The 26,895-nt window shown below is 43.9% G+C and overlaps 1 protein-coding gene across 3 annotated transcripts in view; it reads right to left on the bottom strand.

Moving 5' to 3' along the window:
- The window catches only part of RCCD1 (RCC1 domain containing 1), a 136,358-nt gene that overhangs the window by 54,055 nt on the left and 55,408 nt on the right, over window positions 1-26,895 (bottom strand). For 2 of the 3 annotated variants that reach the window (XM_078683263.1, XM_078683260.1), the window contains exons 2-5: window positions 24,620-24,838; window positions 23,660-23,813; window positions 22,355-22,476; window positions 18,239-18,421 (exon numbers count right to left, since the gene is read on the bottom strand). In XM_078683263.1, coding sequence (XP_078539389.1) covers window positions 18,239-18,421; window positions 22,355-22,476; window positions 23,660-23,813; window positions 24,620-24,838 — 678 coding nt within the window. The remainder of the gene's footprint in view (window positions 1-18,238; window positions 18,422-22,354; window positions 22,477-23,659; window positions 23,814-24,619; window positions 24,839-26,895) is intronic. The other variant, XM_078683261.1, reaches the window with a different exon arrangement.

Here is a 26,895-nt window from a genome sequence, read left to right on the forward strand (position 1 = left end):
TTGCCTTGTGGGGTACCCCAGGGCTCCTCTCTTAGCCCAACACTTTTTAATACTTACGTCACCCCATTGACTAGTCTTGTGAGAAGCTATGGATTCACCCTTGTGTCATATGCCGATGACACATAGATCATCGTCTCGGTGAGAAGCTCAGCTAGCCAGATGGCCACTAGGTTCTGTGACTGCATGAGCCACATTGCAAAGTGGATGTCAGACAATTGTCTGAAATTAAACTTTTCGAAGACCGAAGTGATGTTGCTAGGGAAAAATCCTGCCTTTTGGACAGACAGCTGGTGGCCGGACCAACTGGGTTCTCTGCTCAAGCCAATACCTAAAGCCAAAAAATCTAGGCATTCTATTTGATACCAAGCTGTCCTTTTAATATCAAATTAATGCTGCCACCTCCACCTGCTTCTTCATTCTGAAAATTTTGAGAAAAACACTCCCGATAATACCTATGGATCTGAGGAAGACAGTGGTCTCAGTACTGATTTCACCAAGACTCGACTATTGTAATGCCCTTTTCTCCAGTGCTCCACGCTGCAGCATTAACAAACTTCAGACAGCCCAGAATGCAGCAGCTAGACTATTGTTGGGCATCCCCAAGTTTGACTCAGTATCTCCAACTCTGATCAGACTACACTGGCTTCCAGTGGCTAAGAGGATACAATTCAAATCACTATGTATCGCTTTTAAATGTCTGAACAATATGGGGCCATCACAGCTGATGACATTTCTTAAACCCTACTCCCCTGCCAGAGCACTTAGATCGGCCACATTGAGAAACCGTACTGTTCCTAAAGTCAGCAGGGTGAGATGGGGTGGTAAGAACTTCACATCCACAACAGCAAGCCTGTGGAACTCTTTGCATATCACACTGAAAAAGGATAATAGTCTTTCTAAATTCAGGAAGGGCCTTAAACCCTGACTGTTTTCAGTCTAATTGTCTTGCACCCTCTGTACTGAACTGCACTGTTGGCAGCGCCTAGACACCTCAGGGTATTTGTCGCACTTTACATAAGTCTCATCATCATACATAAGAGCATATATTCATATCTTTGAGAATAAATATATTACATTATCCACAAATTTCATATATGCTTTTGTGCTAAAAGTTATTAAATATAAAAGGTAAGCATAGGTATCTACATATATAATGGCCCAGTATTTTATACATAGTATGGCAACTCACAGGGATATAAAATAGAGAAGAGAGAGAGAGTCGGATCTCCTCTCTTAAAAAGTTGAGCATTTAAATAGTTAAAAGCTAATACGGGGCAGAACCAAGCCAATCTCTGCAACCAAGGTCGCCGCTCAGGGGGCGTGGCTTGCCGAGCAGCAAGATGGCTGCTTATTGAGAGGGCTCTGCGGGCCGCGACATAATCCTTTCAGTATGCTGCTTATAGAAGAGCCAACGATTCCTGATCTATGCGGGAATTGCAATGTGACTGAGTCGGGCATCGGCAGAAGCATAGATTACTACAGACGGCCTGCGAATCCGTCGTCAGAGGCGACGCAGGAGTTCCGAGTAGCGGGCAAGTTGGGCCACTGCGAGACACTGCTCTAACGGTGCGGAGAGCCTGGGCCTGGAGTGAATAGAGAGCGGCACCCTGCAGGCGGAGAGTGCACCGGTGTTTCAGGATGATGCGGAATCGACCATGGTGCAGAACTGGTAACAAAATCCGAGGTGCGCCGCCTTTCCTGCAGGCCGGGCTGCATATCTGCAGTGGGCTACGGGCCGGCGCCCAGGCAACATGCCGAGAGTGGAACTGCTCTGCCAGGAATCGGTGAGGACAGAGGGACACTCTGGCGATCTCAAGGTGAGTCGTGGCCCCGGTTGCCCCCGGGACGGGATGCGGGTGAAGTTGTTTCGTTTGGCGCCGATGCAGTGTTGATTAAGTGGGCCATGTGGGGCTCGCCTGATGCCTGTGACGCTCATGGCAGAACCTCCCGCCGGGGCTGTGCGAAGGGAGAGCACTTTCGCTGAGGCACTTGGGCCTGGGCCGTGTTCCTGCTACCCTGGGCGAAGCTCCCGGTGGCCCCGGTGTGGGCACCCGAGAAAATACGACTGGGGCCTGGTGGAGCTGAATAGAAAGTCCATTGGGGAACTACATGTGCCTGCAACGGGAGAAGCGGTGCTCGACTGAGAACGGTTCCATTACCTATGAGGAAGGCAGCATAAGTGGAAGCGCGTGGAGCACTGTGGACTAGTTCCCAGGTGGGAGCGCATAGATTGGCACTGTGACACACATTTCAGGACTATATACCGCAAAAGTTGTTCCCATTGCACTGTGGGACCGGAACTGCACTGTTTGGTGTCATGGGGAAACATGATGCAAGGTGAAACCATCTTTCGAACAGAAAAGGCTCACACGACAAATGGACGCTTATGCAGATACGGATGCTGAGCAAGGTCCAAGGGATGACATGAAAGGACCAAACAATGACCTCCGGTCCTTACTGATGGACATGAAGTCCAGTTTAATAACGATTGATAGCAAGCTGGATTTACTTACCTCTCAGCTAGACCAAGTCAAGCAGCAAGTGAACACGCCGGAAATCCGTCTGGATCAGCTGGAAAATCGTACTTCCGAGGGCCACGAGTTCCAAGTTGAAACCAAGGAGCAACTGCTACAAATGGACAGAGTACTTAATATCATTAGAGCCCAAAAAACTAAGATTTAGAAGCCCATTCATGCAGAAACGATCTCCGTGGAAAAGCTACTGCGCAAACTGTTTGGCCCAGACCTCTTCGCCACGTTCACGGGTGAGAGAGCCCATCGCACATTGGGCCCCAGAACGCCTGTTGGAGCTCTGCCCAGGCCAATTCTGGCACGTCTTTTAAAGCGAGACCGCGATATCATCCTACGTCTGACTTGCTCCCGGCTGTCCCACGAGTTCAGAGCTGAGAAAATATTAAAGTGAGTCATGTCGAAAATGCTGTTTCAAGTGCCCACTATTCATTAAAGTACAGCCTGCCAATTACACCATTATAAAATTTGTATGTTCCTACTGCCTACGAAATAATTCACGATCATCGGACATCTTGCATCTTCACAATTGAGGCAAGTCTCTTTAGACAATTCAAGTAAATGCGTGCACACCCACGCTGTGATAAACAACTGTTGCTGTGTAATGGATTGCACCTTTAAATAGATTGATCGATCCTTGGTTTTTCCATAATAATTTTCTTCATTTCTTATAGCACAACCGCATACACTTATGAGCCTTGACGCTCCCAATTGGTAACCGCCCCTGTGCTCCCCCAAATACTTGAATGGCAAGGATTTACCGAGTTGTAGAAATAGGTCAGTAGGGTTGACACCTTAGACTTAGAGGGACACAAAATCAGATTTTCTGTTTCTATATATGTTTTAGAGCCTTACCAAGTCCCGGCCCTGAGGAGAACCCCTAAGAGATTAAGGGTTCAGAAAAGCGTCGACCATTACCAGCTAGTCACAATACTGACTGAATACACAGAGTAACCCTTGGTGCAAACAAGGCAATCGGCCTGTTGCACCGTTTCCACTTTAGGCTAGCTCGTTGTGGCAGGCTGTTTTTCTGAAATGTTGGAAATAATTTTTTGCCGCCACCTGTTTTCAAACTTGGACTGGTCACTGTTTGTCACATACGTATTGTCATTTTATTGGTTTTGTATTTGCAAATTGTCTAATGTATGTTTTCCATGTTTTCGTGAATTCTCCTAATTGAGTGTTTTTCCATGTTTGACTTGACATAAATATTGATCATGTTTTTCAAAATTAACTAACTATGATTGGTGGATTAAAGACACCGAAATCACTTTAGTTGCCAACGTTTTTTTTTCTAAAATAACCTTGAACTCACACACCCTTACATCATCTTGTTTAAAGCTAGGGAACAAGGCAGCATAAGCTACAGAGGGAACATGATCTCTCTCGATCTTAACTTTACTCCTGCTGTACAGGCAGCCAGACAGGAATTCGTGCCTGTCAAACGGATCCTGTTGCAGGCAGCGATCCCTTATGCCTTGCTATATCCGGCCAAACTTGAGTTAACATACGAGGGAACTGTGCACCACTTCATGGATGCCAAGTCGGCCATGAAATTTGCCAAACATGTGGGAGGCTTGAAGCGTACTGGCATGAGGGCCAAGGGAGACCCCTCGGATACGGGACTAAGTGACAATGACTAACCTTTGGCGGAATGTAAAGCCACGCATTGATAATTACCCATGTCCTCTCACCAGGTTTGATCTTCTACTTACATGAAAGGGTGGCTCCAGTCGCTTAATAGCAGTGGAGCTGCAGCTGAAACCAGTGTTCGGCGACAGTGCACCAATCTCGATGAATGTCTCCTGGCTCTATTTCACACGAGCGGCCACCCAGGCGCATGGCAGGGCAGTAAGCCAAGAGAGATCTCCTGTTTCTCGTCCCTATGTTTGTGACTGGGGCTAGGTATTGGGTTTGTTTGTAGGGGAGGTTTTAACCTAGTTGGGGGGTTGGTGTGGGTGGAGGATGGGATCGAGGTTTTTAATGCATTTTTTCAGATCAGTATTCCACAAAATCAGCAGTGACTGACTGACTGACTGACTGAAGTGTTTATAAAGCGCTCGAATGCCGCGGCGTCTTGGCGCTATAGTACAGAAGAGCAGATGAGAGCACATTAGGGCAGGGTGAAAAGCCGGGTTTTTAAAGCCTTCCTGAAACAGAGTTTAGACGCTTGTGCACGAAGCGTGGGGGGCAGCGAGTTCCATAATTTTGCAGCTTGATAGGAAAACGATCCCCCCCCCCCCCCCCCCCATCAAACTCTCCTGATTTTAGGCTGACATACTAGGTCCTGGTTGGCTGACCTCAGAGCGCGTGAGGGTGCGTAGCGGGACAGGAGTTTAGCGAGGTCATCAGGTCCCTTCCCATATAAGGACCTGTGGACCAGGCAGAGAGCCTTAAACTGTATTCTGCGTCTGACTGGGAGCCAATGAAGTTCCCGTATAACTTTAGACGTTGGGTGTCGCTTTGGGAGGTTCAACAGGACCCTAGCAGCGGCATTCTGAATTGCCTGCAGTTTGGTCAGTTGTTTTTCTCCTGATCCCAGGTAGAGTGAATTACAATAGTCCACTAGGGACATTACCAGGGCTCCCATTACTGTCTTTTTTAACGTGGACGGGATGTAAGGCAAGACCTTGATATTAAAGAAGCAAGCCGACGTCACCTGGTTGATTTGTGCCCTGCAGGATAAATCTTTATCCAGCAGAAAACCAAGATTCCTAACCTTGTCTACTGGACTGGGACAGGACCCTGCCTTTGGTGGCCACCATAAGTCACTCCAGATGGATGGTGTATGACCGAACTCTATAACTTCGGTCTTATCCGTGTTTATTTTAAGGAAATTGTGGCTCATCCAGTTTTTTACCCCTACGAGGCAGTTCCTGAAACACTCTGCTGTAGCCTCAATTGATTGGGAAATCGACACTACAATTTCTGTGTCATCAGCGTAGGACACTAAACGCAGGCCATAGGATCTAATCAGGGCAGCTAGAGGTGTAACATATAAATTAAAAAACGTGGGCGAGAGTGCCGAGCCCTGAGGAACCCCTCCCGGAAGGGAAAATTCATCGGATTGTAGGCCGTTCCAATTCACTTGTTGAATTCGGGTGCCTAAGAAGGATGTTACAAGAGCCAAAGCAGTGCCGGAGAAACCTAGAGTTTCTAGTCTTTTTAACAGGACGGAATGGTTTACAGTGTCGAAGGTCGCTGTAAGGTCTAATAAGATCAGGGCCGTTCGGCCACCCTCATCCATGGTTTTACGTAATTCTTCCGTAGCCATGATGAGAGCGGACTCTGTAGAGTGAGAGGGTCTAAATCCGTGCTGTGATGGGTCTAACAACTTATTTTCATCCACATTTCCTGATTCATGGCCTTTTCCAGAATCTTGGCTGGTAGGGGCAGACAGGATATGGGACGGTAGTGCTTTGGTTCAGAAGGATCAAGAGTATCCTTCTTGAGAATGGGCCGAATGCAGGCTTTCTTCCAACTGCTAGGAAATTCACCTAGGTGGATGATCTTATTTAACAGGGGTGTCAAGACAGCTAGAACTAGAACTAGAACACCAATGGATACACATTACAGTCAAACCCATTTGTGTATGCAACATTAGAACACACTGGTACACTCGTAGCTATCAGGTGGACAGTGACCCCTGTCAGAGAACCTGTACAATTACATACGTTCACCAAATCGCTATGATGTCTTACAACCTTCTTACTTGGAACATCAGGGGACTGAACGACCATAGGAAATCCAGACTCATACAGTCCCATTTAACCAGACACAATATTGACATATGTATTATACAAGAGACACATCTTAACAGCACGTCCCACGCTAAACTACATCACAAAAGATGGGGAAATATCTACTCCTCTATATTCTCTAATTATGCTAGAGGGGTAGCTATACTAATGCGGCAGGGACTGGGGTGGACAACAATGGTCTCACACATCATTGACCCGGAGTTATATCATACTGGGAAGTCAAGCTGGGAACTGTGAATAGGACCTTGGCAGCAATATATGGGCTGAATATCGATACACCTGACTTTTTCCACAACATATGGGCTAAAATTAACATGACGGCTGTGACATCATTATATGTGGAGAGAACTTTAACACCATGTTAGACAACGGCATGGATAGAAAAGGAGTTTCTCGTAGGTTGCACCCCAGATCCAGTGAGACACTCAACACTATTATATCGGATGGAAACCTGACTGACAGCTGGCGGTAGTGGCACCCGGCACGGCTGAAGGCACCTGCATCACAGCTCACCCCAATGCCTAGTCCAGGTTAGACTATTGGCTGGTGTCCGGAGATGTAGCAGCTTAGACGACGGACTTTACACATTTACCTAGGACATTATCTGATCACTCTCCAGTTTGCTTACAGCTGACTATCCCAGGGCTTCCACAGAGGATGTTTAGATGGAGGCTCCCCCATGGTGCCCTTTTAGATGCGGGATTACCGGAAGAAATCACGGGTGAAATCTATCAGACAATCCCTTGTAAAACTAGAATCCAGCATCAGGGACATAGAACTGCAATATTATGGTACTGATAACTCAAGCTTGTTGGCATCACTCAGAGATAAAGTTTTAGAAGACGAGGAAGAAGCACAAAGGGAGGTGAAATGTCTGGGACAATATGCCTTAGCTAGACAGTACGGAGAAGGGGACAGGCTTGGTAAAACCCTAGCTACTATTGTACGAACGCCGAGCAATGCACGTAATAACCAGAAATTTTCGATGATAATCGCGACCCAACCAGAGGCCTTCAGTAAATACTAGATCAATTCATACAATTTGATACTACTTTATATTCCTCCACCTCCTCCATAGCACCAGTAGATCTCCAGTTCTATCTTGACTCCATCGAAATGTTGTAGTTGGAGAGGGCACACAGGGCCAATTTAGACGAGGCGTTTACTACAGAAGATATCATACAAGTCATTAAAAGTCTGCCCTCCGGCAAAGCTCCAGGCTCGGGTGGGCTCACCACAGCCTTTTACAAGTGTTATGCTGCACTACTGGCACCCCACCTCTTGTCAGTATATGAGGAGACTTAGGAGACAGGGCTACTTCCTCCAACTATGTGGGAGGCAATCATACTGTCACTGCTAAAGCCTGGGAAACCCCCTAATGAGAGACATTCCTTTCGCCCCTTATCGCTGATAAACATTGATACCAAAATTTAGCTAAACTACTAGCGAATAGACTACAGCCACTGTTGCCTTTGACCAATCTGGCTTCATCCCAGGAAGATCAACAGTGCACAACCTTTGCACCTTCTTTGCGGAGCTGCATTATCTAGACCCCCACACACAAGCCCTGGCTGCACTCCTAGATGCCACCAAGGCCTTTGAATCGTTGGAGTGGTCATATCTGTTTATCATCCCAGCTAGACTTGGAATCAGTCCGACATTTATAAAACAGCTTTACTCTGCACCCACTGCCAGACTTCGGTTAAATGGCTTGATCTCGCGCCCACTGCATATTACTCAAAGCACACGTGCTGTCCTCTTTCCCCCCTGCTTTTCGCCATTGGCATGGAGCCGCTGGCTGCTCGACTCAGGCAATGTCATGCAGTCAGGGGGTTGGGGTTCACTACTAGAGGGCTTATCATATCGCTATATGGGACGACGTCATTCTATACAGCAATAATCCTGTGGACAACTTACACCCGATCCTATAAGAGATTCTTATATTCGGAGGGCTGGTATGTATCCAGATTAACTGGGCAAAATCAATCTTGTTCCCTCTGACCAATGACACTAAACCCTTGTTGGAATATCCCCTCAAATGGGTGGAAGTCCAGGTACGTTAACTGGGGATCTTGCCAAGCCGGAATGTACAAGAACTATGGAGCATGAATTACAGAAGGGCTATCGCTTGGCTTGAAAGTAAGGTCGGCAACTGGTCTAAATTACCATTATCCCTTGCGGTAGCAAAAATGATTATATTACCCAAATACCTATACATGTTGATAAATCTTCCTCTTCCTCTCACACAAGCCTTTTTTTGTAACATTGCGCTCCCTTATGCTCTCTTTGGTGTGGGCAGGTAAACAGGCCCGCGTGTCGTGGGAACTCCTGACTCTCCCACTAGGGCAAGTCGCTCCGGATATCCCGATCTATGCATATTGCGCGCACACCCAATTCCTACACTACTGGTTGCATCCCATCCTGTTTCATCCTCATGTAGCAGTGGAGGAGTACAGTGCAGCACACATTTCCCTTCAACTAGCACTGTACCAGCCGTATAGATGCCCCGTAACGAAATAAATACTGATTGAGGCATTGCGCTGGGCTTAGGAGGGTCTGAAGAGCAGAGCTCAGCTGGAGATACTGTATGCCCCCTCAGTGCTGCTGGCATATAATCTGTATGTCCCTCCACTAGCAGACAAAGGGAATGTAGCCCTGGCACAACAGTTGGGTATGATTACATTTGTAGACCTCTATCCAGACGATAAATTCCATTCCCCGCCAGCAGCGCAGGAGGGAGCCGCATCAAACGTTTCGGAGACATTCCTGTTTCATCGTATACGAGTGTCTTGTCGCTAGCTACATAACACTTTTCCCAGTCCCCCACCAACGCTGCAGGCCCTCGAACATATAATAGCTGGACCCTTGCCGCGTAGGCTCATCACGTGGCTGTATAGTACCATGCAGAACACGCACCCGGTGACAAAGCCAAAAGCACTACTCGACTAGAATGTAGAATTGAACACGCCAATTACAGATGAGCAGTGGAGGTTCTGTTGTGGCCAATTGCAGAGGTTGTCTCCAAATTACAAGCGAAGGCTGATCCATTTAAAAAGTTTGCACCGATTTTATAGAACCCCTACCCAACTTCATCGTATGGGACTATGGCCTGATACTAGATGCTGGAGATGCAACGCTACACCCACAACATTTCTGCATTTGGCTAGGAGCTGCCCTCCCATTGCAACATACTAGATAGACATTTTCAACCAGATTCACAACATTTTGGGAGTGCAAGCTGAACCCACACCCCTATTGGGGATACTGGAATATGTGAAAGATACCCCGGCGGGTTCCCGGAAACTTCATGCTATGCTATTATTACTGGCGAAGCGCAGGGTAGCTATGCATTGGGGGAAACCACATACCCAGTCATTTAAAACCTGGATACAAGAGGTCACCTTCTGTCAGTCCCAGCTCTCTATACTCTGGGAATTAATGTCCATCGCCTCCAGACCCGAGGACATCTGGGGTCCAGTCTTGGTGTGGCTAGCACTCTCCAGCCTGACGCTGCTGGCACACCCAACCTCACAGCCGCAGATGCAAGTAACTAGCTCATTATCATGCCCTTAGCCAGCCATGAGACATGTAGTAGATCACAGTGATTTGCTGTAAAGAAGGCCAATGAGCAAGTCTGATTTGTACTAGGATAATCATTGAATACACTGTAGCTGGGAAAATGTCTTGGTGTTATTGAGTAATTATGTAACGCATAATCTGACCTCTGTTTACTCTGTTATGGTGTTGTTAAGTTACAATTGTAATATGCAACACTTGCAGGTGTTGGCCGTGATTAGGTAATATGACAATGTTTGTATGGTGTTTAAAATGCCAATAAACAAATAAACAAATATATATTCAACCCCTTCGGTGAGCATGCGTCACGGTGGGCTTGTGCCGAGGGCCGTCTGAATCCTGCCCACTATTTAAATCGCCCGCACAGGTTGAAAAGGTGTGCAGCGCCGAAGAGGTTAACAAAGGAGGGGAAAAAAAGGTTGCCACTCAACCAATCAGACATAGGGGACCAGATCATTTGCCCCCACTTCCTAGCCTGTCTACCCTTACAATTATATAGAGTTTTTTCTTGATTGTCTACACCCATCAGGCTACAAAGCCAGGCCTGAAATAAAGGAGGTTCTCAGTCTTTCCATCTTGTTGCGATTAAAAACCTAGCAACAGCGACTGATATAAAAAAAGGATTTTGAGTTGTGTCAAATCTGCTGTTATTATCGTAGCCAACCAACATCATCAATGGGCAGAGGCAGATCTTTCTTCCAAATAGTTTCTCCCTGAATATCTCTAAGCCGCTTTTCAAGGGTAATAGCTTATCACAACTGTAAAACATATGAACCAGCTCGGCTGGCCCTTCTCCACACTTCAGATTGGCTGACAGGAAGATCTTTGAAAGCGAGTCCACGTGACCTATCTAGATCAGTGTCTGCCTCCTCTAATTTCCTATCCCAGTGTGTTTCAGTGTTTTCAGGCTCATCTGGCATTTTATCCATTAGGGTATTATAGACATGTCTTATCTTGCTATCAGTGCAGTTAATTGCCTCTTGAAGAGGGACATTTTCTAAAGAAAGATCTGCCCAAATAAAAAATTATTTTACTTGTAAATACTTAAAGAATGAGCTATTACGTATACCAAAATCATGCTGTGAATCAAAAAATGGATGCAAATGTCCTGATGAAAACATATCCCTAATACTGGTAAGGCTCCCATTGCCTTCCAATCATATTATGTAAGAGAGGTGGAAAGAGTGGGGACCACCACAAAGGTGAGTATTTCTTATAGTTTGAGATCTTAATTCATTTTAAAACTTTACTACAAACTTTCCAAGCATTAATTATACACTTAAATTGTACTTTTTCGGCTCCAGTACGCCACGTGTCGCTCTCCCAACTGCAAGCTCATAGATAGTTGGAGGAGCCATTGAGCATTCCTAATCTTCCCTATCCATATTTTCTGCTAAGAATAATATGCTGATCTGCTGGAGGAGAGCCGACCAGTAGTAGAGCAATAAGCTAGGCTAGGGGTTGCCCAGCCACCACATTCCTGTGGAAGCGTAAGACATTTCATAGAGTGCCTAACTTTACCATATTGCCATTCAAAATCTATAAAAACGGAGTCTAATTTCTTTAGTATAAACCTTTCAATCTCTAAGGGAACAGACCTAAACAGACATAGTATCTTTGGTAGCATTATCATTTTAAGAATATTGCTCCGGCCAATTATTGACAGGTGTAACCCATTCATCCGCCTTAGGTCGATAGATATTTCACTGACCAAGGGTTAAAGTTAGCTAGACTGATTGTATCCACTTTAGGAGTAATTCTGTCCCCAAGATATATGGCAGTATCCACTGGGCGAGAATCATGGTAGTTGATATTCTCTGTGCAGATTATCTGCAACTTCTTGTTCAGTACGTACCCTGAGGGTAGGCCATACTCCTCAGCCATGGCTTCACCCCATTTCATTGCACTCTCGGTATTGATAGGAACTATGGCAATGACATATGCATATGTCAGTACCTATGTTTCATAACCATTTGTGATTACTGATTTTATTCCCTGATGCTGTAAAATGTGTTCAATAAATGGACTGATATAGAGGGCAATATAACTGGAAAGCAGGAACACCCCTGTCGTGTCCCTTTATTCTTCCAGAGTCTTCACCCTTTCATTTAAGTCTGGCATATGGATCTATATACATTGCCTTAATAGCGGTGATCATTCGAGAGCCAAATCCCTTTACCTCTAGAACACCCCATGAATACTTCCACGTCTCCTGATCGAATGCTTTCTGAGCATTGAGGAGTATCATAGCCATCTGGTTCCTGGTCACGTTGGAAATATCAAACAGAAATATGGCACGCCTTATGTGATCAGTTGTTCCTCTGCCAGGTATAAATCCATGTTGCCATGGTGTGACCAGGTGAGCTATGATCCTCCCGAAACGTAGTGCCAAGATTTTAGAATACAATTTGGCATCTGAATTTATAGGAGATATTGGCCAATACGAAGTGGAATTGTCATGGGGGTTTCACCCTTTTTAGGAAAAATAGCGATAGCCGTGCCTTTCCCAGATTCTGTGTTGTACTCCTAGGAACAAATCTAGGAGGAAATTCTATTTGAAATACGTTATATAGCTCCAGTTGTATTTTATTGGGGCCCGCTGTTTTTTCTGAAGCCAAATGATGCAATGCATTTAATACTTCTGTAAGCGAAATGTCAGCTTCCAATTCCTGCCTGATAGGTTGGACTGTCTTTCCGCCCAAGTCCAACCCCTGAGCTATCCCAAGATCAGCCGCCTGGCCCTCGTCCTTATATAGATCTTGATAAAATTCTTCAAATACACATAAGATATCGCTAGCATCGGTTACAATTGACCCATTCTTTCTTTTAATCGAAGCAATATTATTCTTAGTTGTTTTCTCTGTCTAGTATTTAGTGCTAGGAGTTTCTCGACTGATTAACCAAATTCAATTCATACCTTTGAGTCTGGTCTCTGTCCGCGTATAATAGCTATTTATCTCTGCTTTTAACATTGTGATTTCCAGCTGATTTAGTGCTATGTCTAATCCCTGGTTAATCCTTACCATGTGTTCTTTTTGCAAGTCGCCTAATTTTTCTGACAAGCTACTACTCTCAGCCTCTTGCTGTTTCCTACTATGCGCCGCAAAGCTAATTACGTCTCCCTTCGGCACTGCTTTAAAAAGCATCCCACACTATACACCGTGGGGCACTATACCTACTATTGTCAAAATAATCAATGCCCCAACTTCTCATATACTCTATAAATGCTGCATTTACCAGTAATTTTCTATCAAAGGTCCATTTACACTGACCTTTAAAGATTCCTGTGGACCACAACATCTAGAACCAAGGGATTATAATCTGACATAAGCTTCGGCAGTTTAACAATCCCTACTTTCTCCAGCATTCTACCAGAAGCCAAAAAGTAGTCCAACCTGACATACTTTTTGCGTGGTCAAGAAAATTACGTGTAGCCTGGGTCAGAGGGATGTTTAGCATTCCAGACATTGACCAGGCCGTGACTAACCATAAGTGAAGTCAATGCCCTGTTAACTTGTGTCATTTTTCCTTGATAATTACTCGCTTGAAGCCTATCCACTGCCCAATGTATATTCAAGTCCCCACAAATTATCAATGAATCTGACCAGGATGCTAGTTCCACCTCCAGATCTTTCAAATACACATCTTTGAACATCATCCTGATTTGAACCATTTATAGTACGTACTGTTAATCCCATATCCAACTCCACCAATGCCAATCTACCATAGTTATCCACCAATTTACGCCTTATTAGGCCCATTCTATTCCTAGCCACAAAAAAAAACTCTGATATTAGAGCTCTGAGTCAAACAAGCCAATAGAGTATACCCTTCAATTGATAATATTTCCCTCCCTGCCCCATGGGATGCATGTCTCCTGTTGGCATATAATATCCAGGGATACTAATCTTAAATCTCAGCGACGCTTGGCCTTATCATTTAGCCCTCCCACATTGACAAAGCATACAGTTAAATACCCATCCAATATTTATTCTCTCAGTCATATTTTGCCAACATTCTGCAAATCGCTCTTTGCTCCTTCTCTGGTTTTTGTTATATTTTCCACCCCTAATTCCCTCCAACCCCTCTGGCCCCCACCCCACCCCTGCAACTGCCACCATCTCCCCTTCCACCCCGTCCTTCCCTGACCCTGAGCACCCCTCCAACTCCCCTTTTGCCCTTCCCCCCTATTCCTGAGAATAGTACAGACCACTCATCGGTCTGTGTAAGAGATGAAGGCAGCCTCTTCAACCCACAGTCATAGTTTCAACTAGCTATCAACAGCCATTCATCACCCACCCGTTATCCAATACGTGTCATCATTACTGCTTATACATATATTAGAGACATATTACAAGTTGCCTAACCAGTTCTAGGTTGTGAGAGAAAAGAAAACATAAGGACAGAGTATTCAGAAAGAGACTAGGGACTTGACCTCCAGTAACAGTACAAATCCCATCTTTATCTTGTTTCCATTAAAAATTCCTTCGCCTTAATTTCCGAGGAAAATAAATGTGTCTGACCCCCCCCACTCCCCTGACAACCTTCAGTTGTGCTGGATTCACAAGATATGCCTGCATCCCATTATCTTGAAAGGACTGAATTAATTGCCGCAAACTTCACTTTCTTTCCACAGTTATAAGACAGAAGTCATGTCTGACAAAGAATGAAACATCACTTCTGATCCACTTAGCCTCAGGCCTGGCCTTCTCAAACATTAACTGTCTTAGCAGAAAATTCTCAAAATATACCAGAATTGCTTGCAGATTTGAATCTTTACGGAACGTTCTTTAAGAACATAGGGCACCCTATGGACTCGTTGCACTTCTTGGGACCAGTTCCATCCTTCTAGCTCTGGAAAAGCAGTGTGTAGTAGTTCCACCATGTATACACAAATAACGGTTCCTTCTTTGCCTTCTAGTACTCCCAGTACCTGCAAATTGTTGTGTCGACGGTTCTCAAGCTTCCACTGGATATCAATAAGCTGTTGTGAGAAGCTGGCCTGGTACATGATGTTCACTAATGTAATTGTAGCACCCTGCACTAATCCAGACAACCCTTATGGTGATTTAAGAGGTCTTAGACAACCTTGGAAAGCTCTCTAAGTGGTAGCTGTGGAGAGCAGCCTTCAGGCTTAGTCTTGGAGGAGTGTAAAGCAGCTTGTTTTCCCAGAATGCAATCTTATAGCATAGAATAAATTAAATGAAAAGGAACCACACAAATGATTTATAAAAACATGTATTAATTATATAACACTATCTAGTATGTTACAGTATCTCCCACACGGAGATAGACACAAAGCACACAATACTTTAGCAAGAAATCACAGTAAATAGCACTAACACACAGTGGGCCCCGGGGGGGACCAAACCATATACTAAGAAAGTGGTATAAGAACCATGACTCGAGTCATGACAATGCCGAGAGGACGTAGAATCACTGGGGACCCCCAGGTGACCTCTTCCCCTTTGCAAATGCATGCTAAATTATTTTTAAGGGCAGGTAGCGGTCCCATGGACCACTGCCAGCCCTTAAAAAAATTAAAGGAAAACATTTCATTTTTATTTTTTTACATGCATCCCGTTTTTCTTTAAGGAAACGGGCAGCATTAAAAAAAAACGTGCTTTATCTGCTTTATTTATAAGCAGTCCCAGACATGGTGGTGTGCTGATCCCGGCAGGCCACCATCCCTGGGAGGGCCTGCCATTCCAAATAGGGTCGCAAAATGCGAGTGGCTCATTAATATTCATGAGCCTCGCATTTTGCGATCCTATTGGGAATCGCAAACAGTGTCCACGACACTGTTGTACATGCCAAATACCAAGTCGCAAAAGTGACGCAATTTGCAAGTCGCTAGTTGGCAGGTCATACATCTGGCCCTAAGGACCCTTTCCAGTGGACCCTGAAGTAACCCCGTGGAAGATAGAAGGTAGGAGAGCCACCCCAACCATGGGTACCCTAGTACCCACTTTACCTATACCAGGGAAGCTGGGGGTATAGGGGTGAAGTGGTAGTGGAAACGAAAGTCAAACCCAATGGAGGACTTCAGGAAAGTACAGCTGCTGGAAGAGGAGAAAGTGTTTGTAGGAATCCAAATGTGGATTCTTGTAGAAGAGTACCTGAAAGCAGAAGGGACAGAGTCTATGTCACTCGGGAGTGACCAGGAGATTTGAAAGATGAATGCCCTGCCATGTCGGGTGCTTCAGGAATTATGTCAATGACCTTGACCAGAGGACGCTGAGGACAACCTGGAGTCGGATAAGAGCTGTACCACGGAGGAGGTCAAGTGCTGAGGGGTCGGTGTATGGCAAGGGCACCAACAAGCCTTGGCAAATGCAACCCATGCAGGAAGTCAAGAAGGTGCATGATGGGGACCAGCAAGGTCCAGAAGACTCCCCACAAGCAAGGGAGTCAGGGCAGACCCAAGCAATCAAGGGAGCCCTGGGAACACAACAGTGACCCTCAAATGGACCCATAGGCCAGAGGCACAGGGGTTGTGAGAGGACCTCGAGCAGCTCACCAAAAGGGGCAGGCCACAGTGCCTACGAGGCGGTATGGCTGAAGATCTTGGTGGAAAAAGTTGCCGGAGGTTGGGGTTATTGGGAGCCCAATGCACTTATCGCAAAATTGCCAACAAGCATTTGCACTTGCAAAAGTACGTGGTGCACAGGGGTTCGGTTAATACAGTCCCCACGAAGGATTCTGGCCTCAAATTCGGTGAGTGGATAGCTCAGGCCTCGAGGGACGTAGGAAACCACCACCTGTGTTGTTGAATCCTTCGAAGTCCACAGGAGCTCAGGTTCAGCAGACCGGTCAGCAGTGTTAAGGTGCCTGCAAATGCCTCCTTCACTTCAAGCGAGATTCCTTCAAGTGTCTTGGATGCTCCACAGTTCCTGCATGGATCCTGTATGGTGCACAGGCACAGACGAAACAGCAGCCTGAAAGGGAGATGAAGTCAGACCCAAACGAAGTCCAGCGAAGTCCAGAGTGCCCAGACGGTAGATGTGTAGTGGTTTCCGTTCTGAATCTTATCCTACAACAAATCTAGGGACCTACACCCAGGTAAGCCCTTAAGTACCCTAGGGAAAGAGTTGGGAAGATTCAGGGTACCCTCCCAGGTAGGGGGGAGGTTACTCCCATGTCCTTTGTCCAGTTTCGGGCCAGAGCGGGAGACGACACCCGGAACTGGTTTGAACTTGACTCTGCACAAGGACACCAAATGTGCCCCTCATGCAGACTTTCTGGCGCTCGCAAGCGCACCCACCCGGTCCCAATACACGAAATCCTGTCTGGGAGGTGGTCACACCTCCCTGTGACAGGATGCCTATTGTTCCACTTTTCTCGTCTCGAGCTTGGCTCAGCAGCAGGAGAACAGAAATGTGTCTCTGGTAGTCAGCAACCATTTTGTGCTATCTGGGCCTAGAAGGTCGACCCCGGGAACACCGAGGGCAATATCGTGATTGCCCCCACTGTCATTTATGCATTTTGGAAAGATTTATTTACATTGCAAGATTATAAAAAGGCATACTTTATAGTCACGCCCAGGCAACACCAAAAACAACTGACACGACAGACTAGTCTCCAGCAGATTTGACTATCTGAACTCCCTCCATGCCCAGATCACCAAGCAACTCACCAAAGAACTCATACCATCCAAAACTCTGCAGCCAGACTCATTACTAACCTCCCTCACAGAACTCACATCACACCACATCTCAGGGATCTCCACTGGCTCCTCATAGACAAATGTGCACATTTCAAACTCCCCACACACACATTCAAGGCCCCACCTATTTTAACAGTCCCATCTCCTACCACCAACCACTCAGGCACCTTCACTCTGCAAGACACCTACTCACACACATTCCATGCATACACAGAGCCAGATTATTAGGATGAGTGTTGTAAAGCACTCCACATCAGAGCCTCTTCCTGGCTTCCTGAATTCCACATGAAGCCGATGGCCTAGCTTTTGAATTCTCCAACCTATCCTAGGCTGTGCTAGGTAACAAACCTACTCAGCACCAGGATACCTCTGTGAGGGTGATAGTGCGCTTTACAAGAACACATAACATTTAAACTTCTATTCACTGTGTCTAATTTGTAAATCCATTCTTGCTCTTTCCTGTGGAGGAATTAATTTAGGCCGACACTTTTGTAGTAGGACCAACCAGATTATGTCATCATGTCAATGTCTTGAGCTTCAAAATATGAGTGCAATTGGTATTGAGGGAGGACTTGTGATCAGATTCTTCATTAAATATCTTTGCTTTACTGTTTCTATTTCCCCATATATGCAAGTCTTCTTGCACAGACTATGCAAAAGATACCATTAGAATTCAAACAACTCCAACTATATGAAACCATTCTCACCAGCATTTTCTTCTTCAGTATCAGTTGTCTTTTCTGCTATTTTGGAGGGTGAGCCCGGTGGCCCTTGGAGAAGCTCTTTTTGTGTAATGCGAGGTACATGTAGGCTGTCTTCTACCAGTTTCTTCGAGGGAAGACCTAGCTGGCCAGATTCATTCCATCCCCATATATATAGGTCTCCTGCCACTTAAAGAAATAAAAATAGATCTAAGTGATTGTTTTGCCACAGTGGGATCTGTTCACACTGCATTACTGATAGTAGCAAAACATTGTGAAATTGTAAGAAACAACATGTAGAAACCTGTACCAAATTTCAAGCAGTCTTAAGCTGTAGTATGATTTGGCTACAAAATATCAGCTCATGCTAGTTTTACAATAAAAATAACATTGACAACTCTGACCAAGTGGTGACAGTTGGCTAAACATTTTATCGAAAGCACAAGAAGAAATACAACACGAGCAGGACTTCATATTTGCAATTTTTTTTATTTGCATTCTCCCTTTATTGACCGATGTCGATGTCCTGGATTACAATTCGTTACCTCCAGTTGGTAGAATAAAGGATAAAGTGGGACAGGGTGTAAATAAGACAGAAACAACGCAACAAGTCTACACTAGTTATCCACTTGATTAATTGCGCTTCCTAATACATCGAGTTACTAGAGCAAACACAACATGTAAGAGAACCAGAAGGAAAGCTGAATAATAAGAGAAAAATAAAAAAAATGGAGGAGTATTGGTGGTTAGAGGACAAGGAATCAACTGATAGCTCTCCTGCTGCACAAAGCATGTTTCTTTACTGGCAGAGTCATAAGACCGCAGCATATTTAAATGATTGACAGCGTGTCAGTGGAAGTAGAACATTTGCTTAATTCTGTATAACAGTCATCATTTACCTGCTATTTACAAGTTGGCCAACTATGCAGCTAATGAACGCTAGACTTTTAGGTACTGCTTCATGGCTTGACTCTTTATATGCTCTTCAAAGAACAGATGAGATGTGAGTTTAGTTTCCACAGCACCCTATCTCTTAGAACGGGAACGAGCCAATATCTGGCCAGGATCAGTTTGACTAAGCCAAAGAAGCAATAATCAGTTCTTTGTATCAGAGTTTACATCTTCAGTGAAAACCCTAAAATATTGGTCTTTGCAGTTAGGATATATATTTAGCTGCTGAAATTGGAAGAATAAACTTTATGACCATCACATTTAGATATGACATGAACTAATGCAGCTTCAAAACTTGGAAAGTGTAGGTCGTTTTCCCCATTTACATAGTTTGTATACATAGAACATAGGTCAAAGTGTGTCTTAAAATGGTGCGGCTTTAATACAGATGGTGTGGAAATCTTCGTTTTATTCGAAAGTATGATTGTATCATGGTTAAGACCCTCTTCTTTCACAGGAAACTGCAGCTGGTTCATTTTTTTCAACACCTTCCTCTTTATAGCAGAGAAGACACATTTGGCCAAGTGATTTTCCACAAAGGCGTAGTCACTCCCTTCTACTATATTTCGTCTTTTTTTGTATTTAAAATGATCTGGCTTGTAAGTAGATCTGAATACGTATTTATTGAACTAACAGCATTTTCATCAAAAACGCTTTAGATGCTAACAAGTGGTACAACAGAAAACCATCAGATTGAGAAGTACATTTAGAGACTGCTAAAGGTAATCACTAAGTGATGAGCAGACAGGCACAGTTACATTATAAATAAAGAATAAATATTTACAATGCATTTTGTTCCCTGCACATTATTTTCTTGGATCTCTTAGAGTAGGCGTTGAACGCAGGTGAGTGTGGAATGGTATGAGTAGAAGAGACAGGGTCATATGTTACTTTGGTACTTGATCAGATGCAGTGAGGATTTTAGGGCAGTACTGAACAGTGGGAGGTATGTGACTGCTTTCTGGTTGTCAGGGAGTGAGCTGCACTGGAGGGTTTCCAGGAGTTCAAGTGCTGGAACTTAACAAATAACAAGAGAAAGTTCAGCATGGTGGGAGGGCTGTGGTTGACAGCAGTGCTTAATTTGAGCCAGTGGTTGTGGGTAGGGCCCATCAGCACTCATTTTTGGGGATCGGCACTTTGACCTAGAGCAAGAGTGATAAAAACACACTAAAGGGAAAGCAGGAAGAGAAACACGGAAAAACAGTGACTAAGGGAGGAAATAGGGAGGAAAAGGAATCTGCAAGACTGTGATAAAGAGGCAAGAAATGCTGTCTGGTGGAAGAAAGGGGCATGAGGTGGAATCAAGCCCATAGCAAACACAACAAGATGTTGGACAGAGTACTGAAAAGTTTCAGCCACTCATCCCAAGTCAAGACATCTTGGTTTAAGCCATTGTTCTTTTGCTCATTACGCTACCCAAGTTTGGGCCCTGCCATATGCACGTCTTTCATGACCCTGCTCCTCGTGGGAACAGTCCAGCCTGAACTGCGATAGCAGGTCCTTTGTGGTGAATGAAAGGGGCATGATGTGGAATCAAGACCACACAGCCTTGGTATTTGTTGCAGCAGCATTCAGTTGCGCCAGCTGCAGACTTTGGGCCCGGTATATATTCTATTACAAACTAAACACTAGGTGACACATTACAAGTTCCCCACATGTGAGAGAAAGGCTTTGATGCAGTTTAGAGCAGTATATATGTGAGTTACCTTGACTCCTGCTTCGCACTTACGCAAAATGGGAAGTGTAGCAGGAGATCAAACAGCATGGCCCCCTAAATATTGCGAAGGGCTTCAGACAACGCGTGAGCACTGAGGGACCCTATATTCAATGGTAAATTCAGGTGAAAAGTAGTAGCTGAGACTGATCTGTTAAGAGAGAAAGATAAAGAAGGAACCTCTCCAAGAGATGGCGGATATGGAAATGTTCAATACTGTAGCCTGTTGCAAGGTTTTGGAGGATGGAGGGCATTGGGAATTTCTACATTATGTGATATAATTACCATTACTATCATATAAGCCTTTACCAAACTGCAGGAAAATGTTGGTTTACCTAAAACATAGATCTTAAGCCATCTAAAATCGGCGCTGCCCCATACTCGCCAAAAAAGATCTCTCAGATTTCTAAAACATTCATAATGCAGTCATCTGACGCAATGCTGCTGGAGGATGACCTTGGAGAGAGCGAAGGCAGCAACTGTCAGGATGTCTTCATGGCCCAGAGGGAGCCTGCCCCTGCAGCTAGGTTTAGACTTATACAATTCACATTTTGGCACCATGTTTATTATAGCATAGGCTACTGTCTACATAAAATGGGGCTACCTAATATGTCGGCAGTGTGATGTGGATAGATGAGCGGATATGGAATATTGGAAATATACTGGAATGAGATGGCATATGCCCTAAATGATATTACTTGAGTGCAGAATTGTTCTCTCTGCACGTTGCACCCATGTGTAAACTGCAGAAGAATTACAAATAGATTGATAGACTAAACTCTCTAAGAGGCTCAGATTGGTCACTGCAAAGAGGGGCAAAGCCCAAACATAGTGAGCCTCCTGTGCATCAAGTATTGCAAAGAAAAGGGCAGGTCTTGAGCACTGTAGAATATTGGAAAAACAAAGGTATGTGGATTGTGTGTTATTCAGATGCCGCTTATTAATGTTTCATAAAAGTGGAAATATATTTAATCATGGTTTGTGCCAAGTAATGCATTTGCGTACCTCAAAAATGAACACCCCTTCATGTATTACTGCTCCCATACCTGTTGTATTGTTACAACGTTACAGTTAGAAGATGTAATTGAAGATTACTATGAAACATACTGTAGCCTGTTCTGGTACATGGTGTGAAAGACAGCTGAGTGATTAAGCATGACAACATGAACCTCAACCCATTGTCCATCATTTTCAATGCCTTGACCCAATAAGTTTTTTATAATGCCATGGCCTGGAACTCAACTTTAGAGGAGAAAGGAATTGTTAAAGGTTAAGGATGATCATTAAATATATGACGCTCTATCTCTTCAAGGTATATAGCATATTTGTGGGTCTACCCGTGATATACCCTTCCTTTGGCCATTCATAATGAAACAGATTTGTTCGAAATTGAAAGGCAATAATCTCACAGTTTGTGTCATTCTCAGACAAAGTGATAGAGAAATTTTGAAATTTACCACTGATGCTGACCGAATGCCAACTTCCCGCTGCCACATCGCCCATCGATAATCCTCTCAATGCCTCAACAACTTGTGGCTCCAACACATTCTCCAGCCCTCCATGGCCAAGCTGTCCATGTCTGATGAGACAAAAACAGCAATTATTTATCTAAGCGAGGCTAGACTGCGAAGGTTTGGCAATGTTTATAACAATGGTTCTTAATCTCTGTTCCGAGGAACCTTGGAGATCTTCAAGGCCTACTCAGGGGGTCTGCGACTCTTTTCCAAAACTAAATAATATTAAAATGAATACATTAAAACTTCTAAAATATATACAAATAAATAAGCAAAATTGAAAATGTGAAAACTGTTTCTATATTTGATTGTGAATTAAACAAAATGTTTCAATATTTGAGCATTGATTTGGGGTATACTTGTTTTTTGGATTTTGTGTCTTATTTTGAGATCCAAATCATAGACACTGTTTAGGCTGGTGGTCCCTGGATTCCAGTTATGATTCAGTGAGGGTCCTCAGCAATCAAAATGTTAAGAACTGCTGGTCTATTAGAGATCAAGAGTGAAGAGGTGTGGTGCAGCAGCCAGGGCAGCTGACTTCGGAGCACAGGATTCACGGATCGATCCCCGGCTCCAGCGGCTGCTCAGCTCGACACCATGTGACTCTGGGCAATAGCTCACTTAATTTCCACGACGGCCCCCAGCGCCTTCAGACCCGTAAGGGTGAGTAGTTTGCGCTTTACAAATACGGATTTAACTTGAAAGTAGGGCCTAGACCTATACGTGGCTCATTGTATAGAATACTAAGCAGGGTTTTGAGGAGTCTTTTCTTTAGTGCGAAAGGTGGGTTTTCTCCTTCTTTCTAAATCAAGCTCCTGGGTGGTGTGGTCTAGCGGTGGATCATTAACCATGCAATCTACAGTACATTAAGCCATTCTCTTGTGCACCAGGAAAATATAGTAATGGTTTCTCATTATGCGTTCCTTCAAATGAGAGGGCAAATATGTTGAAGGTAACTGTCTGCAGAACCAGTGAGGTGTAATCGAAACATATTTTGACAAAGGTTGAAAGGTGTAGTTTTAACTTAGACACACAAATAATGCAAAGCAAGGAAGGTGGTATGGTGAGGCTAACGTTCTAGAGCAGCAGATGGAAGAGGGTCATAGGTAAGCATGGCTAATTGAAAAGTCTCAACTAAGCATCCGTATGTGGTATTGTGTATGCTAGAGTGCAAGATCAAATTTGAATCCAATGTAGCAGGTGTCTTGCCCTATTGGAATGACACCAAAGACATGCAGGCACACCTACCTGCCAGAACCCCATGTGAAGACTTCCCAATCAGCGCTCAACAACAGAGCATGTTCCAGTCCCAGCACCAGCTTTTGCACCCGGATCTCGCAAGGAAGTTGCTTGAAGAAGGGTGGCTTTGGCATCACATAGCCATCTGCAGCCAGTGGAAGTGCTGTGAATATTGAACGTGAGACTTCATGAACGCTCTGATCTCGGTCTAAATTAAAGTTGATACCTTCTTACATCATAAACACATAAACCTAACAAATACCTAAACTACAAAAGCATATTGAAGTTAGAGAACAGGCTATAGAAGGGATGAATGAAACCGTCCACAACAAGAAATGACAACACAGATTAAACTGTAACAGTCTAACCGTTAAGGTCTCTAGCCAGTGGGTGAACAAATATATACATACCAACTCAAATTAACAGGTGAAAAATGACGAATAATGGAAGTTTTGTCTTTGCAATGAACAATTCTCGACCTGCCAAACTTCAAATGGGGACAGGAGTTTATTGTTGGGCTCTCCTCTAAGATTTAGGACACTATGGTTCCCCAAACGCAACCACATTTCTAGATTATCAATAATATGTGGTTCATTTTACAGTGGATGGTTGGGTGTAAACCCATTGTAACGAGTTGCAAAATTATATTTAGTTATTCCATTATGCATAACTGCCCATATTTCCCATCACAAAAGTAAGCTTCGTGAAGGGTGTTGATGGTGGAGACATCAAAAATACAACAAGAACCCTTTTAACCAACCAAGGTGAGGAGAGTGCTACCGAGTCTTTCAGCTGTCATAAATAGTTGACACTTTGAGGTTACTATTGTGTTTTGCAAGTTCCATCCACTCTGGTATACTTTAGTTGCAAATGCAGCAATAGAAAATAGGGGTTGCTTTTTATGCAGTTAGCTATCATTCTGTAAATTATAGACAGTCATCTTTGTTTCCATTGTCTTTCACTGAGTACCTTTTTCTGTGTAAACTGGAAGGTCCATTTTCCAGACCGGATTTCCATGCAGCCTTGCAGAGTGCAGTGAATCTGTATTCCAGCACTCTACACAGTCCTTGAACTTCAGCAGCATGTACTTCTCTGCTGCAAGGAGGTCTTGACAGCCATTGGAAGGGAACTGTGTACACTGCTGAGGACAACCTCCAAGGAAACCAGCCAGCAAAAGGTGCCCATCGACTAAAGAGAAGGGAAATAAAACATGTGTCACAAATCACAATACTCCGTTCTTATAGTCTCAATAAAGGAATAAATAATGTCTAATACAACTACTAAAATCCAGTCCATCTGTGTGCTTTGTGTATGTATCTCCATTCGACCCTCAACTTTTCTCTTCAGCCCCACTCTTAAATTGCTCTACAAATACCACACTCAAGTCTATCTGACCAGTCCACACCTCAGTCTCTCCGTAGCCCATTATATTATTACTCTCCAGCTCACATCCTCTCGTTCGTTCCGCCAACCACATCCTCCGTCTCCGTCTTTAGCCCTAACCCCTCCCCAGTTTTCGTACCAGCTTTTCAATTTCTTCAATCTTTCTGTCATGGACTTCTCAGTCTCTCTTTAGCTCCCTTCTCAATGATGTTCCTCTCCATCCTAGTCCTCAGATTGTATCCCAGTCTCTGGGAGCTCTCATCTCCATCTTCCCTCTTTAGTAATTTGTCACAATTCTCTACTCAGTTCTTTCCTCTAGTCCCATTGCCGGTTCCCTGCTCCCCATTCTTTCTTTCGCTCCAGCCTCCTCAAACATTAACTTTTGTTCCACTTCAGCTGCCTTGACCTGGTGCCACCTGTCTAGTCTTTCCCTCAGCGCCTTTCTGTGTCTTTCCATATATTCACAGTTGGCACAAAGTGATCCAAACAGAATTAATAAACTACACAAACATGGATTAACAAATTCTGGTTGCATTTAAATGGCCCTAACGAAGCCCCCGAAGATAAAAACACCGAATAGCATTTCAGTTGAGAAGGGACAACACATTGCACTAATCATTACAGACTAAGAGTATATGCCTACCACAATTAACATTTAGGGAAGAGAACCCTGTACGTACAAATGCTAAACTGGGATAAAAGACAGTATTGCAACCTAGGCTGCTAAACATGTTGCATAAGAAGAAAGTTTTGTTTCAGAGAAATAGACATGTATGTTAAATGTGTAGTTCCGAGCTATAACGCCAACCCTCCCCCCCAAAAAAACATGAGTAAAACGTCCTGGGTAAATTGTCGTGAAAAGATCAAATCTGTAATCAAATTGAAGTAATTTTAGTTTCGTTTTCATTACATTGGGAATATTTTATATCTTGGCTAGATGAAGCCAATTAATTGTGGCTGCAGGGCTTCAAACAGCATCTGAGCAATCTGCCAGCCAGAGCCTTTATGACAGCACAGGTATTAGTTATTATTGTACAGCGTTTAGGATAAAACCACTAAAATAAATAAATAAATAGTGTACCTTTGTCGTAATCCACCTAATTTTGCTACGGCAAATTAAGATCACTGTGGTAAATGCCCACATCTAAAAACATAATTAACAATAACAAAATGAATTATCAGGTATTGTGTTTTCAAACTTATTTCACTAATACTCACAGTCAACTCAGAAAGATGAAAGTCTGAATTGTCCAACACCTATTTTACACCACAAGGTAACATGTTGACCGTTGCAAGCACGCCCGAGCTAAGAAGATGTAAATACTTTAAGCCCCATTAAAAGGTATTATGTATGGTTTGAGTGTGCTTTTGTGAGAGCAAAACCATACCTAAAAATGTAGACATCCCAAAATTGACCTCATACGGATCCCCACAGATTAGTGTGCACAATAAAACACCTCCTGATCATCAAATTAGCAGGGTAAAACAATTGTAAAAACAAAGGAACCAGTCAAAAATTGAGTTCTAGATCAAAGAATAGTTAATGGATTTTATTTTATAAATTCAAAAATGAGCAATGCAGGGTACGTGTCAGGAAGCAGAGGTATATAGAGTATGTAAAATCTGAAAATATTCCAAGTCCTAAATAAGTAGCAGACTCAGTAAATGGTCCGACAGTATCCCTAGTAGCATCAAGGAAAGCTAAAAAGATGTTTTTATTTTTTTAATCTGCATCACAAATTCACAAAATTATTGTCTAGAATATGAGCAATTCAGCACAATCATATGGTAAGACCAAAGTATAATTTATATAGCAAATCAGAACACAAGAATAATAAGTGTATTACCTTAACGCATAAGCA

This window comes from Lissotriton helveticus, chromosome 3_1, assembly GCF_964261635.1.
Source record: "Lissotriton helveticus chromosome 3_1, aLisHel1.1, whole genome shotgun sequence".
NCBI classification, from domain to species: domain Eukaryota; kingdom Metazoa; phylum Chordata; class Amphibia; order Caudata; family Salamandridae; genus Lissotriton; species Lissotriton helveticus.